Here is a 17,500-nt window from a genome sequence, read left to right as displayed (position 1 = left end):
ATTTTCTCGTCTTACAAAGTATTTTAAAGTATTTTAACATGTCTTACAGGGAAACTGCTGCAGGTCAACACCGCGGCCAAAGAACAGCTGTTTTTTGAAGCTCCTCGTGGGAGGAGACAAAACATCAGCGTCTCTGAGGTCACACCTGTCTAACACATCACACCTGTTTCAAAGATTCAAGTTAAAGAGGTTTATGACAAATAAACCTCTTTAACTTGAATCTTTGAAACAGGTGTGATTTGTCACATACATATACATACTTTCATATATATATATACATACTTTCATACATATACATACTTTTATACATATACATACTTTCATACATATACATACTTTCATACATATACATACTTTTATACATATACATACTTTCATACATATACATACTTTCATATATATATATACATACTTTCATACATATACATACTTTTATACATATACATACTTTCATACATATACATACTTTCATACATATACATACTTTCATATATATATATACATACTTTCATACACATTCATACTTTCATACATATTCATACTTTCATACATATACATACTTAACTTTATATACATACTTAATACATATTCATACTTTCATACATATACATACTTTCATACATATACATACTTTCATACATATACATACTTTTATAGATATACATACTTTCATACATATTCATACTTTCATACATATTCATACTTTCATACATATACATACTTTCATACATATACAGACTTAACTTTATATACATACTTTCATACATATACATACTTATACATCATATACATACTTTCATGCATATTTGCAGTGAAATGTCTTAGAGATGATGTACAATAGTTAGTAAACTCAACATAATATCTAACCTAATTGCTACCTAGCAACTAACTGAAAGGAACTGCTTCCTAAAAGGTAAAGTACTTAGTGAATAGAATAATATCAATACCATCAAATACAAATAAAAAAAGACTCAAAAAGGTCCTACAAGGTGGGGCACAAAATACAAGTGAAGGGAACAGACTTATGTATGTGGGATACACTATTTGTTTGTACACATATGTGCAGTAAAGTGCATGTCAATAGAGTGAGTATGGAGATATACAGTACAGTACACAACAGTACTACACAGCAATACAGTAACACCCAACAGAACAGCAATACATTACAGGATGTAGTATATGTATGAAAATATGTATATGTATGTGACAAATAAACCTCTTGAATCTTGAATCCCAGAACAGTGATACAGTATGCAGTAACCCAGTACAGTGATACAGCATACAGTAAATTATGCAGTAACCCAGTACAGTGATACAGTATGCAGTAACCCAGTACAGTGATACAGTATGCAGTACAGTATGCAGTAACCTAGTACAGTGATACAGCATACAGTTCAGTATGCAGTAACCCAGTACAGTGATACAGTATGCAGTATAGTATGCTCCATACAGTACAGTAAGGCAGTGAGGACCCCTGGTGAGGTCAGCGTTGACAGTTCTTATGTCTTGATGTAGAAACTCCGTCTCAGTCTCTGTTCTCGTTGTGTGGCTGTGGAGGCTCTTGCTCCACCACAGCAGCTGGAACAGTGCGTTGTGGTGGTGGTGACGATCCTTCATGATGCTGCAGCTCTGCTACTACACCTCCTGGTGTATATGTCCTGCAGGGAGGGGAGGGTAGTTCTAGTGGTACGTTCAGCTGAAGGCACCACCCTCTGCAGGGCCCGCCTGTCCTGAGCAGTACAGTACAAACCAGGCAGTGATGGTGCCTGTCAGGATGCTCTCCACCGCTCCACAGTAGAAGGACTTGAGGATCCTCACCAAGACCCTGAGTTTCCTCAGCTGCCTGAGGTGGTAAAGACGCTGCCTCGCCTTTCTCACCAGAGTGTCTGTTTGTAAAGTCCATGTGAAGTCCTCTGTGATGTGGACTCCCAGGTACTTGAAGCTGCTCACCCTGTCCACAGAAGTCGTGCGTGTGCGTCCTTGGTTGTAATCCTCTCCTAAAGTCCACAATCAGCTCCTTGGTTTTGCTGACGTTCAGGTGTAGGCTGTTGTCCTGGCACCAGAGTGACAGGTCAGCCACCTCCTCGCGGTAGACCTTCTCATCGCCGTCGGTGATCAGGCCACCACCACCACGGTGTCGTCAGCAAACTTGATGATGGTGTTGGAGCTGGACCTGGCCACACAGTCATGTGTGTACAGGGAGTACAGTTGGGGGGATTCAGCCCTCGGGGGATCCTGTGTTCAGAGTAAGGGAGCTGGACATGTGCCTCCCCACCCTAACCACCTGGGGCCGGCCTGAGAGGAAGTCCAGGATCCAGGCACACAGCGTAGTGTTCAGTCCTAGCCCCTGCACCTTGACAGCCAATCTGGTGGGGACTATGGTATTGAAAGCTGAACTATAGTGGATGAACAGCAATCTCACATAGGCCCCCTTCCGGCCATCCAGGTGCGTGAGCGTGGTGTGCAGTACCTGGGAGACCTCATCGTCCATGGATCTGTTCTGCTGGTACGCAAACTGCAGCGGGTCCAAGGTGCGGGGGAGGGAGGCGCAGATATAATCCTTAATCAGCCTCTGGAAACACTTCATGACCGCCGAGGTGAGGGCCACCTCACCTCACCTCTCGGACGGTAGTCATTCTGGCAGTTTGAAGAGGTGATTTCTGGACAGGAACAACGGTGGACCTCTTGAAGCAGGACAGGACCACTGACTTGACCAGGGAGGCATTGAATATCCTAGTGAGCACCAGAGCTAGCTTGTTAGCACGGGTCTTCAGTACTCGCCCAGATATGTCATCTGGGCCCGCAGCTTTCCTGGTGTTTACCTGCATCAGAGCCCTCCTGACGTCATGCTCAAACACTGAGAGTATGCGCTCATCCCCAGCGGTGTAACTCTAATTAGCCGGCGAGCTAGCGGTGCTGTTGCCAGACTCAAACCGCGCAAAAAAGGAGTTCAGTTGGTTGGCGAGGGAGGCGACCACACTCGTGGCTGGGGAGGGGCTGCTGTTGTAGTTAGTCATAGTCCGCAGCCCCTGCCACAAGCGTCTGGTGTCCCATTGCTCCATCTGTCGCTCCACTCTGTCTCTGTACATCCATTGAGTGTCCTTCACCGCCCTCCGCAGATTGTACGACGCCGCTTAGTAATTGTTCATATTTCCGGATACAAGACCGTCGTTGTAAGCGGCTGTGCGAGCATTCAGAGCACTGCAGATGGATTTATTGACCTATGGTTCCAGGTTCGGAAATATCCAAACTTTCACCGTGGGAACGATGCTGTCCGCTAACGTAGCCACGAAGCACGTAGCTACTTCTGTAAACTCGCTGAAGTCCCTGGAACTTAATTGGAACATGTCCCAGTCTACGTCAGGAAGAGCGTCCTGAAGCGCGGCCTCTGATTGGTCCGACCACTGCTTTACGTCCCTTGTCGCTACTGTTCCACGGCACGATGCACGGCTTGTAAATGGGAAGCAACGAGATCCCATTTCCCGAAAGCAGGGAGCGAGACAGTCTTGTATCCGTTCTAGTACAGTGTGTAGCAATGGTCCAAAGTTCTATCTCCCCTGGTGGAACATGTGATGTGTTGGTGGAAATTAAGCACAACTTTTTTAAAGTTCACCCTGTTAAAGTCCCAGGTCACCACCACAGCCACGTCGGGATGTTTGTTCTGAAGTCCACACAAGACATCCTACAGGTCTGATAGTACTGTGTCTGTGTTCGCTTGTGGTGGAATATAAACGGCTGTGATGATGACCGTGCTGGGAGGTAGAATGGACGGATGGATGTTTAACTCATCATACCTGTATATCACCGTGTACCTACTCCACCTATCACATGCCTCACTGTGATTATATTCAACTTCAGTTTTTTTTGTGTGTGTGTTCAGTTTGAGAAGGTGGACTGGGCCAGCTGGACCTCAGTTCTGGGTCCGACCTGCGAGGGGATCTGGCCGAACCTCAGCTTGGTCAACGCTGCTTCTCTGACAAAAGACCGAAAACTGCTGGCGACTGGAGATGACTTTGGTTTCCTCAAGCTGTTCAGCTTCCCCTGCACGGTGAGCTAGCACTGAGCTAGTACTGAGCAAGTACTGAGCTAGTACCGAGCAAGTACTGAGGTAGTACTGAGCTAGGTCTGAGCTAGTACTGAGCAAGTACTAAGCTAGTACTGAGCTGTTACTGAGCTAGTACTGAGCAAGTACTGAGCAAGTACTGAGCTAGTACTGAGCTAGTACTGAGCAAGTACTGAGCTTGTACTGAGCAAGGACTGAGATAGTACTGAGCGAGTACTGAGCTAGTACTGAGCTAGTACAGAGCAAGTACTGAGCAAGTACTGAGCAAGTGCTTCTCTGGAGTACTGAGCTAGTACTCCAGAGAAGGTTGTGGTTCCAACATGGCTCTTCTTGGACCTCAGGGTCAGTTCTCCAAGTTTAAGAAGTACGTGGGCCACAGCGCTAATGTCACCAACGTGCGCTGGACCAACGACGATGCCATGTTGCTTTCTGTGGGCGGAGCCGACACAGCGCTGATGATCTGGTCAAGGGACCCCGGGGGCCACAAGGAGAGTAAAGCGGTGGACAGCGAGGAGTCCGACGACGACCCAGAGGAAGATGGAGGTAAATGATCATAACTGTAGAGCACCACTGGAGGGAGAACTAGTCCATCACAAGCTGATCAACACAAACCAAGAACAAAAAGTCAGAATACAACCGGAGGCTCCCCATCCAGCGTAGGGCGGGGCCATACTGGCAGAATCAAAATTATTTGACTGATACTGGACCTCCATAAAGAAACACACAGAGTATTATGATCAGAACAGACAGAACAGTGTATGAAGTTCAGAAAACTGCATTACTTTACTGTAGTAGATTACTTCAATGTAGTAGATTACTTCAATGGCAAAGGAAAAGGCATATGACGAGTTGTATGAGAGGTTGGACAGTAAGGAAGGAGAAGGGGACTTGTACCGACAAGACAAAGGGACCAAGCTGGGAAGGATGTATAGCAGGTTAGGGTGATGAAGGATAATAATGGGAATGTGCTGACTAGTGAGGAGAGTGTGTTGAGAAGGTGGAAGTAGTATTTTGAGGAGCTGGTGAATGGAGAAAATGAGAGGGAGAGAAGAGTGGATGATGTGGGGATAGTGGATCAAGAAGTGCAGCAAATGAGCAAGGATGAGGTGAGAACAGCATTAAAGAAGATGAAGAGTGGAAAGGCAGTTGACCCAGATGACAAACCTGAGGAAGCATGGAAATGTTTAGGGGAGATGGCAGTGACGTTCCTAACGAGACTGTTTAACACCATCCTGGAAAGGAGAGGATGCTGGAGGAGTGGAGAAGAAGTTTACTGGTACCATTTCCAAGAATAAGGGAGACGTACAGAGCTGTAGTAACTACAGGGGAATAAAGTTGATCAGCCACAGCATGAAGCTCTGGGAAGGGTAGTGGAGGCCAGGTTAAGAGGAGCGGTGGGGATCAGCCAGCAGCAGTATGGTTTCATGCCAGGAAAGAGTACTACAGATGACATGTTTGCTTTAAGAACGCTGATGGAAAAGTACCGGGAAGGCCAGAGGGAGTTGCTATTTATTCAATGTAGTAGATTACTCCAATGAAGTAGATTACTTTAGTCTAATGGAATACTTTACTGTGGTAGATTACTTCAATGTAATACCCTTTCCAGTTTCTTTCTGTTCTGTTTCTTTTCATTACATGCTGTAGTAGATTACTTCAATGTAATTGATTACTTTAGTGTAATGGATTACTTTACTGTAGTAGATGACTTCAATGTAATGGATTACTTTACTGTAATAGATTACATCAATGTAATTGATTACTTCAATGTAGTAGATTACTTCAGTGTAATGGGTTACTTAATGCTCCTTAAAGACATTTAATGACATCACCATGGTAACCAGAACCAGAATCCATACCATAATAGTCTGAGATCAGGGTATTGTTATTATTATTGGACAATCCTTTGTCTAGGATAAAACACAGAGGTTGGATAGTAGTGCTTCCAGATGAGGCCAGGAGGTCACTTCCTATCAGCCAGGAGGTCACTTCCTGTCAGCCAGGAGGTCGCTTCCTGTCATGTGACATGTTGTTTCCTGCGCTCAGGGTACGACAGCGACGTGGCTCGGGAGAAGTCGGTCGACTATGTCACAAAGATCTACTCCGCCAGCATCCGCAACATGACTGGCACCAAACCCCACCTGCAGCACAAGGAGCTACCTGTGGATGACAGGTAGCTGGCCACGCCCTTTTCCAGAGCCACGCCCCTCTGAGAGCCCCGCCCCTCCCCCATGTGTTTACTTTGTGTTTCCAGACCTCCTGTAAGCCGTGCTGCCCCCCTCCCCGAAAAACTGTTGAAAAACACCATCACCAAGAAGAACAAGCCTGTGGAGGTAACTATATACATATATATATATATATATATATATATAGATAGATAGATAGATATACTCAAATATATGTGTATACTACAGTACACTGTGACATGCTGTACTATACTGCAATACTATACTGTATTATACTACCATACTTTACTACTGTACTACTATACTAACTACTATACTTACTATAGTGTACTACACTCCCATACTATAGTACTAATACTACAGAGAGTGGGGGCTACAGATGGTTGTACTAACGTATCGACCTGCATGAAGTACATCCTTTAAAATAATTGAGTTACATACAATGGTTGGTACTAACCAACGGGCAGAGTACTTAGTACGACTCCCAAAAGGGGAGGGAGAACAATGCCACGGTGTCTTCGCCATTTTAAGTATTATTATTATTATTATTATTATTATTATTAATAATATTATTACTGTATTTCTATATTTAAGATGTTTGAGGTCAAATATATACTTTATACTCAGACAAACATGATGACACTAGATGTGAAGCATACATCACTGTTCTGACTTAAATACAACTTCAACTACACATTAAAAAGGGAACTTGTTTGTAACCCGGGGACTGCCTGTACTGTACTATACTACTTTACTATACTACTATACTACTATAGTATAATCTACTATACTATCCTACTATACTACTATACTATAATCTACTATACTATACTACTATACCATAATCTACAATACTATACTACTATACTACTATACTATAATCTACTATACTATACTACTACACTACTATACTATAATATACTATACTACTACACTACTATACTATAATCTACTATACTATACTACTATACTACTATACCTTAATCTACTATACTACTATACTATGATCTGTATTATATGACTATACAATACTACTATACCATACTACTATACTATACTACTATACTACTATACTATAATCTACTATACTACTATACTATAATCTGTACTATACAACTATACAATACTACTATACCATACTATACTACTATAGTATAATCTACTATACTATACTACTATACTACTATACCATAATCTACTATACTATACTACTATACTACTATACTATAATGTACTATACTATACTACTACACTACTATACTATAATCTACTATACTACTATACCTTAATCTACTATACTACTAGACTATGATCTGTATTATATGACTATACAAGACTACTTTACCATACTACTATACTACTATACTATTATCTACTATACTACTATACTATAATCTGTACTATACAACTATACAATACTACTATACCATACTACTATACTATACTACTATACTGTAATCTACTATGCTGTACTATACTGTATGATACTACCATACTATACCAGTAAACTACTATACTATATTACTATACTATACTCTACTACAGTATACTGTACTATACTGTAGTATACCATAATATACTACTGGACTACATTACTAAATTACTATGCTATAATATACTGTACTATACTATACAACTATACTATACCACTTTAGAATACTGTGCTATACTATTACACTATCCTATACTGTACTATCTTTCAAAGCACTGTACTTGTACTAGGAGCTGGTTCTGGAGCACGTGTTCGGGTACCGAGGCTTCGACTGCAGGAACAACCTGCACTACCTGAATGACGGCACCGACATCGTCTTCCATACGGCCGCCACCGTCATTGTCCAGAACCTGTCTTCAGGTCGGTGCTCAAACCTGTGGCACGGGAGGCGGGGCTTAAACGCCGCTTCCTGTCAGGTGCCTGATGGTTCCTCTCTCCGGCAGGTTCTCAGAGCTTCTACCTGGAGCACACCGACGACATCCTGTGCCTGACTGTCAACCAGCACCCCAAGTACCAGAACGTCATCGCTACCGGGCAGATCGGTACGTTCCCGGACCGGGGTCAAAGGTCACCTGGCCCTGGGTCAGAGGTCTCTTGGCCCGGGGTCAGAGGTCGTCTGACCCGGATTCAGAGGTCAGCCGACCTTCACTCAACCTGAGTGAAGAAGAAAGATCCAAACACAGACTCAAGCTGCTTCCATCCATGTTTTCTGTTCAGCTTCCTTTTTTCTGTACATATTTCTACATATATATTGTACACATCAATACATATAGCCTGTACATACCTCTACATATAGACTGTACATACCTCTACATATAGACTGTTCATATCTCTACATTTAGACTGTTCATATCTCTACATATAGACTGTACATATCTCTACATATAGACTGTTCATATCTCTACATTTAGACTGTTCATATCTCTACATATAGACTGTTCATACCTCTACATATAGACTGTTCATATCTCTACATATAGACTGTTCATACCTCTACATATAGACTGTTCATATCTCTACATATAGACTGTTCATACCTCTACATATAGACTGTTCATATCTCTACATATAGACTGTTCATATCTCTACATATAGACTGTTCATACCTCTACATATAGACTGTTCATATCTCTACATATAGACTGTTCATACCTCTACATATAGACTGTTCATATCTCTACATATAGACTGTACATATCTCTACATATAGACTGTTCATATCTCTACATTTAGACTGTTCATACCTCTACATATAGACTGTTCATATCTCTACATATAGACTGTTCATACCTCTACATATAGACTGTTCATATCTCTACATATAGACTGTTCATACCTCTACATATAGACTGTTCATATCTCTACATATAGACTGTTCATACCTCTACATATAGACTGTTCATATCTCTACATATAGACTGTTCATACCTCTACATATAGACTGTTCATATCTCTACATATAGACTGTTCATACCTCTACATATAGACTGTTCATATCTCTACATATAGACTGTTCATACCTCTACATATAGACTGTTCATATCTCTACATATAGACTGTTCATACCTCTACATATAGACTGTTCATATCTCTACATATAGACTGTACATATCTCTACATATAGACTGTTCATATCTCTACATTTAGACTGTTCATACCTCTACATATAGACTGTTCATATCTCTACATATAGACTGTTCATACCTCTACATATAGACTGTACATATCTCTACATATAGACTGTACATATCTCTACATATAGACTGTTCATACCTCTACATATAGACTGTTCATACCTCTACATATAGACTGTTCATATCTCTACATATAGACTGTACATATCTCTACATATAGACTGTTCATATCTCTACATTTAGACTGTTCATATCTCTACATATAGACTGTTCATACCTCTACATATAGACTGTTCATATCTCTACATATAGACTGTTCATACCTCTACATATAGACTGTTCATATCTCTACATATAGACTGTTCATACCTCTACATATAGACTGTTCATATCTCTACATATAGACTGTTCATACCTCTACATATAGACTGTTCATATCTCTACATATAGACTGTTCATACCTCTACATATAGACTGTTCATATCTCTACATATAGACTGTTCATATCATGCCTTGTGATGCTGTCCATTGCTTACCTTTGCTGCTGGCGGCCCCGCCCTGCGTCATGTGACCAGGTGACCTCAGTGACCCTCCAGGTAAGACGCTGCTCACCGCTCATCAGCTGCTTTTTCTTTTTTTCATTTGACTTTTTCACTGACGTCCTGTAGAGGCTGGGCTCACCGCTGAGTATTATGGGATGCTGCGCGCCCCAGTAGCATGTGTATGGACGGGAACCGGACCGGATCCGGAGCGTGAGCCTGGTGCTGGTGGCGCCGGCTCCAAACGGATCAGTCGCCTGATGCGGTTGAGTTAGTTTGGGAGCCAAGCAGCTGCTGGGACCTTCACCTCATTGGAGACATCATTTCACCTCCTTCAAACACCACCTCTCAGCTACAGTCAGAACACACAACACTCACTATCATACTGGGAACGGAAGTAGTACAATTTACTGTGACACCTTCAGATGTGAAATGAAACGTTGGTACTAAGTGTCAGGAGCCGTCCCATCGACTGGAACTGATGGTGTTGAGCTGATGGTTTGAGCTGATGGTGTTGAACTGATGGTGTTGAACTGATGGCGTTGAACTGATGGATGTTGAACTGATGGTGTTGAACTGATGGATGTTGAGCTGATGGTGTTGAGCTGATGGTGTTGAGCTGATGGATGTTGAACTGATGGATGTTGAGCTGATGGTGTTGAACTGATGGTGTTGAACTGATGGTGTTGAGCTGATGGTGTTGAGCTGATGGTGTTGAGCTGATGGTGTTGGAGGGCAGGGTGTGGTGCTGGGCTCAGGAGCGGCAGGCATGACTCAGTGATCCCAGATGGGAGGGATCAGCCCCCGGTGGCAGCAGCTGGAACCACACCCTAAGCGCCTGCGCTCGGCGTGTGACAGCCCATCATGAAAGTATTGAAATGATACTTTCAATCATCTGCTGCTGTCAAAAGTAAAATGCAAAGACGTGTAAATACTGAAACGCTCCGCTGACCAAATATGATCTGCTTGTATTTGAGAAGCAAAATACCCAATTGGAACAGATAACTTCAGTTTTTCGACTTTCAAAATGAAGACGGAATTTGATTTGATTATGAAGAGAAGAAAATTGTAACTACGACTGACTTAAAAGTAACTAAAAGTAACTACTTCTGACTAAAAGTAACTTCTACTGACTAAAAGTAACTACTACTCACTAAAAGTAACTACTACTGACTTAAAAGTAACTAAAAGTAACTACTACTCACTAAAAGTAACTACTACTGACTTAAAAGTAACTAAAAGTAACTACTTCTGACTAAAAGTAACTTCTACTGACTAAAAGTAACTACTACTCACTAAAAGTAACTACTACTGACTTAAAAGTAACTAAAAGTAACTACTACTCACTAAAAGTAACTACTACTGACTTAAAAGTAACTAAAAGTAACTACTACTGACTTAAAAGTAACTAAAAGTAACTACTTCTGACTAAAAGTAACTACTACTGACTTAAGTAACTAAAAGTAACTACACCGTAATACTTTGTTCTACCGAGGCCGGAAGTAATCCGATTACTTCCGACGGGTCGCACAGTCGGAAGCGATAAGAGATGGGAACCAGTTTGGAGGTTTCCATGGTTACGCTGTGTTGCAGGCCTGGCGCCGTCCATCCACGTGTGGGACGCGGCGAGCAAGCAGACGCTGTCCGTGCTGCGCTGCTCGCACAACAAGGGCGTCGGCTGCGTCAACTTCAGCGCCACCGGGAAACTGCTGCTGTCGGTGGGGGTGGAGGCGGAGCACACCATCACCATCTGGAGGTGGCAGGAAGGTACCGGTACACACTGAGTACACGCCCTGAGTACACGTTGGTTAGTTAGGGTTAGTTCTATATATCTATATAGACATTTAAGGAAGTAGGAGACGCTCTAGGAACGAGGGGACAGTCTAGGAGCTAGGAGACAGGCTAGGAGCTAGGAGCCTGGAGCTAGGAGGCAGGCTAGGAGCTAGGAGAAAGGCTAGGAGCTAGGAGGCAGGTTAGGAGCTAGGAGAAAGGCTAGGAGCTAGGAGGCAGGTTAGGAGCTAGGAGAAAGGCTAGGAGCTAGGAGAAAGGCTAGGAGCTAGGAGAAAGGCTAGGAGCTAGGAGAAAGGCTAGGAGCTAGGAGGCAGGCTAGGAGCTAGGAGGCAGGCTAGGAGCTAGGAGGCAGGCTAGGAGCTAGGAGGCAGGCTAGGAGCTAGGAGGCAGGCTAGGAGCTAGGAGGCAGGTTAGGAGCTAGGAGACAGGCTAGGAGCTAGGAGACAGGCTAGGAGCTAGGAGGCAGGCTAGGAGCTAGGAGGCAGGCTAGGAGCTAGGAGGCAGGCTAGGAGCTAGGAGGCAGGCTAGGAGCTAGGAGACAGGCTAGGAGCTAGGAGACAGGCTAGGAGCTAGGAGAAAGGCTAGGAGCTAGGAGAAAGGCTAGGAGCTAGGAGAAAGGCTAGGAGCTAGGAGAAAGGCTAGGAGCTAGGAGAAAGGCTAGGAGCTAGGAGGCAGGAGCTGTGTCACCAGGACGCTCTCCGCAGGGACCCGCGTGACCAGCTGGGGGAGCCACTCGGAGCGGATCTTCGTGGTGGAGTTCAGACCTGACTCCGATTCCCAGTTCGTGTCGGTTGGAATCAAACACATCAAGTTCTGGAGCCTGGTGGGCGGGGCTCTCATCTACAAGAAGGGCGTGATTGGCTCAGTGGAAGAGGGGCGTGTCCAGACCATGCTGTCGGTGGCGTTCGGGGCGGTGAGTTCACCGTGTGACGGGAGGCGGTTGTCCGGGGCAACCAGACCCAGCCGCATGATGCCCCGTTGCCTTGGCAACCCTTTTTGTCGGGCTCTGACTTACTTCAGTAGTTGATAGTTTTTACATGTTTGCACCTTTTCCAGTGGTGTTTTATTACTTTATTACTTTATTACTTATTACTTTATTACTGTATTACTTTACTACTTTATTACTTTATTAGTTAATACTTTATTACTGTATTAGTTTATTACTTTATTACTGTATTACTTTATTAGTTTATTACTCTATTACTGTATTACCTATTACTTCATTACTTATTAAGCAGAGGTGGAGGTATAGATACAGTGATGGTACCGGAGGTGGAGGTATAGATACAGTGATGGTACCGGAGGTGGAGGTATAGAGACGGTGATGGTGTAGACCCTGCCTCCACCTTTCCTCCAGAACAACCTGACGTTCAGTGGTGCGGTGAACGGTGATGTGTACGTGTGGAGGGAGCACTTCCTGGTTCGGGTGGTGGCACGGGCGCACAGCGGGCCGGTCTTCACCATGTACACCACCCTCAGAGACGGCCTCATCGTCACCGGGGGCAAGGAGAGACCGTAAGTAGCCTCCACCCACACCATCACACTGGGCTGGACTGGTTGTACTGCGTTGTGTCATCCTGGCTTGTAGTACTTTGTTGTGGCAGGAATGTAAGAGGATGTTTATTAGATGAGATGCTCCATTTATATCACATGTAATAGAATTGTTCATTAGATGGATACTACTACTACTACTACTACTACTACTACTACTACTACTACTACTACTGGAGTAGATTTTAATCAATATTATATTTGATTTAAATAATAATATTGGACTTGATCAGATTCCTGTAGATCGTCACTATTTACTTTCATCCTTATAAATGTAACTGTGTACTGTGTACATACTGTGTACTGTGTCAATCTATATATTGTATGTACACACTGTGTGCTGTGTGTGTATATATACTGTGTTCAGTACTAAGGATGGAGGTGCGGTGAAGCTGTGGGATCAGGAGATGAAACGTTGTCGAGCTTTTCATCTGGAAACTGGACAAACGGTGGAAAACGTGCGGTCGGTTTGTAGAGGCAAGGTAGGAGCACCTCCGTCACACCTCCGTCACACCTCCGTCACACCTCCGTCACACCTCCGTCACCCCTCCGACACACCTCCGACACCCCTCCTTCACACCCCATTCACACCTCCTCAATACTCCTTCACACATCCGTCACACCTACACCACCCCTCCTTCACTCCTCTGTCACACCTCATCCACACCCCATTCACACCCCATTCACACCTCCTCAACATCTCATTCACACCCCTGTCACACCCCTGTCACACCTCCATCACAACTCCATCCTCCTCCTCAACACCTCCGTCACAACTCCGTCCTCCTCCTCAACACCTCCGTCACACCTCCGTCCACCTCCGTCACACCTGCGACACACCTCTGTTACACCTCCGCCACACCACCTTCACACCTCCGTCACACCTCCATCAGCCTCTTCCTCTCTCCCTCAAGGGGAAAATCCTGGTGGGCACTAAGGATGGAGAGATCATGGAGGTGGGGGAGAAGAACGCAGCCTCCAACACCATGATCAACAGCCACACCCAGGGAGGCATCTGGGGGCTGGCGTCGCACCCCTTCAAGGAGCTCTTCACCTCCTCCAGCGATGATGCCACCATCCGCATATGGGACCTGGCCGACAAGGTGCCTCCTAGACAGCCTTCTAGACTGACTCCTAGACTGACTCCTAGACTGACTCCTAGACTGACTCCTCCACTGCCTCCTAGACTGCCTCATAGACTGTCTCCTGGCTCCTAGACTGACTCCTAGACTGCCTCCTAGACTGGCTCCTAGACTGCCTCCTAGACTGGCTCCTAGACTGACTCCTAGACTGACTCCTAGACTGCCTCCTTCACTGCCTCCTAGACTGCCTCCTAGACTGGCTCCTGGCTCCTAGACTGATCCTAGACTGCCTCCTAGACTGCCTCCTAGACCGACTCCTAGACTGCCTCATAGACTGGCTCCTAGACTGCCTCATAGACTGGCTCCTGGCTCCTCCACTGGCTCCTAGACTGACTCCTAGACTGCCTCCTTCACTGCCTCCTAGACTGCCTCCTAGACTGGCTCCTGGCTCCTAGACTGAATCCTAGACTGCCTCCTAGACCGACTCCTAGACTGCCTCATAGACTGGCTCATAGACTGCCTCATAGACTGGCTCCTGGCTCCTCCACTGGCTCCTAGACTGCCTTCTAGACTGACTCCTAGACTGACTCCTAGACTGACTCCTCGACTGACTCCTCGACTGCCTCCTAGACCGCCTCCTAGACTGACTCCTCGACTGATTCCTCGACTGCCTCCTAGACTGTCTCCTGGACTGACTCCTAGACTGTCTCCTTGCTCCTGGATTGTGTCCTAGCTTGTAATCTAGTTCTTAGGCTGTTTCCTAGACTGATTCCTAGACTGGCTCCTAGCTCCGAGACTGTCTCCTAGACTGACTCCTAGACTGGCTCCTAGCTCCTAGACTGTCTCCTAGACTGACTGCTAGACTGGCTCCTAGCTCCTAGACTGTTTGCCAGGTCCTAGACTGTCTCCTAGCCCCTAACTTCCATCCTAAATTATCTTGTCTCCTAACTAGTCTCCTAACTAGTATCCTTGTCTCGTGTCTCCTTGTCTCCTTCCCTGGTAGAAACTGGTGAACAAGGTGAGTGTGGGGCATCCCGCCAAGTGCTGCTGCTACAGCCCCAACGGGGAGATGCTGTCCATCGGGATGGAGAACGGCGAGTTCATCGTCCTGCTGGTCAACTCCCTGAGCGTCTGGGGCAAGAAGAGGGACCGCAGCGCCCCCATCCAGGACGTCCGGTACTACTTCCTGTCCACACACCTCCTGTTTAGACCGAATACTTCCTGTTGAGACCAGACATTTGAGTCAGGGTGCCTTGTGCTCCGTGTCGCAGCTTCAGCCCAGACAACCGGCTGCTGGCGGTGGCTTCCGTGGAAAGCGCCGTGGACCTATACGACCTGACGCTGGGTCCGTCCCTGAACCGGGTCGGGTACTGCAGGGACGTCCCCGGCGCGGTGCTGCAGCTGGACTTCGCCGCCGACAGCAGACACATCCAGGTAGAGAGTGCCAGACCCGCAGGTTCAATTCCCAAGGCGGAGCCGCTTTGAACCACATATCCCAATGCTAAGACAGAGGGAAACTTGATGGCTTAGAGGACACTTTCCAGGAACATTCCAGGAATATTCCAAGATTGCTCCAGGGATTTTCCAGCGTAGTTCCAGGACCTTTCCAGGCACAGCAGCCTGTGGTCCAGGTGTTAACATGCGGTGTTGTTGCAGGTGTCCACCAGCACCTACACCCGGCAGGTCCACCAGGTTCCTTCAGGGAAACTGGAGACGGAGCCGGGAGTCGTGGAGCGGATCACCTGGGCGTCCTGGACCAGGTCAGACCTTAACCCACCTGTAGGTCTCTCCAGGACCTGGAGTTTTATCTTACCTGGAACCTTAACTTTCACTTTAGTTGCAGATTTTATTTGTTCTATAGAGAGACTTTCTATTTAGTTGAACTGATTTGTTGTTGTGGAACAATTTGACATATTTTCATGTCTGATGTGTGGAAGCAGCGACACTGAACTGCAGCAGAGTTCTGCTATGAAAACCCCACAGCGCCACCTGCTGTTGGAGTACAGAACTAGCAGTTCAGCTCCACCAAGCCTAACTGCGACTGACCTCGGGGTGTCTGTCCCCTCCAGCGTCCTGGGAGACGAGGTTCTGGGCGTTTGGCCTCGTAACGCTGACAAGGCCGACGTGAACTGCGCCTGCGTGTCGCACTCCGGACTCAGCTTGGTGACGGGCGACGACTTCGGCCTCATCAAGCTGTTCGACTTCCCCTGTGCCGAGAAATACGTGAGTGACACTTCAGATCTTGAGTTCAAATCAGTGATGCCACTTCCTGTCTGAGCTCAAATCAGTGATGACGCTTCCTGTCTGAGTTGAAATCAGTTCATCTATACATGTGATATATTTAGGAGTGAAGGAGCCAGGATCCCTCCCTGTGGAGCACCAGGCCTCAGATTAAGTCTTTGCTGTTGAAACTCAAACCTTTTATTTTGGTATTTCCTCAGGATGAGGTTCGTAGGTTCAGGACGTCGCACAGAATCTGCCCAAATCAGTGTGATTCCTTATGAAACCAGATAGAAATATCAACGGTGTCTGTTGAGTGTGACTCTCCACAGCCAGGTTGCGTTTCCCACAGCGAGTCATGTTTCCATGTATTAATACTTTTGATAAGACTCCCAATGGAAGCTGCCGGATGCTTTGCAGTTCCTGTGACTTCAGGACTGAAATCAGGACTGAGACTCGGCGCCGTGTCGTCGGCGGCGGCTCCTTCAACGCTCTGGGTTGAAGGTTTTTCAGCAGCTTGAGCCGTGGACGAGCGCGGCTCCGGACGGGAAGGGGAGCGGACGTCCGTTCTCCTCATGCATCCCGCGTTGCCTGGCAACCGCAGCTGTTTGGCTGCGGTTGTGAACGAGGTTTTCAACTCATCTGAACCTTGGATGGGCTGGTTTCAGAGACGCAGGTTCCCCGACTTACTCCTGTCTCCAGTTGTGTTCTCACGGAAAAAAAGCCTTTTCCCTATGATCTGATCTGATCTGATCTGATCTGATCTGATCTGATCTGATCTGACTGACTGATCTGATCTGATCTGATCTTTGGACTTCCTCACAACTCCAAGAGCTTTGCTTCTCCTGTTCCCAGCGTCTACAACACCACCCCCTTCTCTCTCCTTATTTTAAGAGGAGCGACCTTGTGCACCACCTTCAAGAACAAACATTTGAAGTGCTCCTG

The 17,500-nt window shown here is 45.7% G+C and overlaps 1 protein-coding gene across 1 annotated transcript in view; it reads left to right on the top strand.

The window, feature by feature from the left end:
* LOC307229102 (echinoderm microtubule-associated protein-like 6) overlaps positions 1–17,500 on the top strand; it is a gene marked incomplete at its 5' end in the record, with an annotated part of 41,744 nt that overhangs the window by 23,023 nt on the left and 1,221 nt on the right. The window contains 16 exons of the mRNA XM_079998987.1: positions 50–138; positions 3,881–4,048; positions 4,405–4,606; positions 6,107–6,233; positions 6,315–6,393; positions 7,969–8,098; positions 8,182–8,280; positions 11,505–11,678; positions 12,407–12,615; positions 13,060–13,217; positions 13,621–13,735; positions 14,168–14,356; positions 15,339–15,511; positions 15,607–15,769; positions 15,992–16,095; positions 16,405–16,558. Of these exons, the coding sequence (XP_079855113.1) occupies positions 50–138; positions 3,881–4,048; positions 4,405–4,606; positions 6,107–6,233; positions 6,315–6,393; positions 7,969–8,098; positions 8,182–8,280; positions 11,505–11,678; positions 12,407–12,615; positions 13,060–13,217; positions 13,621–13,735; positions 14,168–14,356; positions 15,339–15,511; positions 15,607–15,769; positions 15,992–16,095; positions 16,405–16,558 (2,333 nt within the window). The remainder of the gene's footprint in view (positions 1–49; positions 139–3,880; positions 4,049–4,404; positions 4,607–6,106; positions 6,234–6,314; positions 6,394–7,968; positions 8,099–8,181; positions 8,281–11,504; positions 11,679–12,406; positions 12,616–13,059; positions 13,218–13,620; positions 13,736–14,167; positions 14,357–15,338; positions 15,512–15,606; positions 15,770–15,991; positions 16,096–16,404; positions 16,559–17,500) is intronic.

The sequence above is a fragment of the Zeus faber genome (genome assembly GCF_960531495.2).
Source record: "Zeus faber genome assembly, chromosome: 4".
Lineage (NCBI taxonomy): Eukaryota > Metazoa > Chordata > Actinopteri > Zeiformes > Zeidae > Zeus > Zeus faber.
This window is presented reverse-complemented; position numbering and strand designations above follow the sequence as displayed.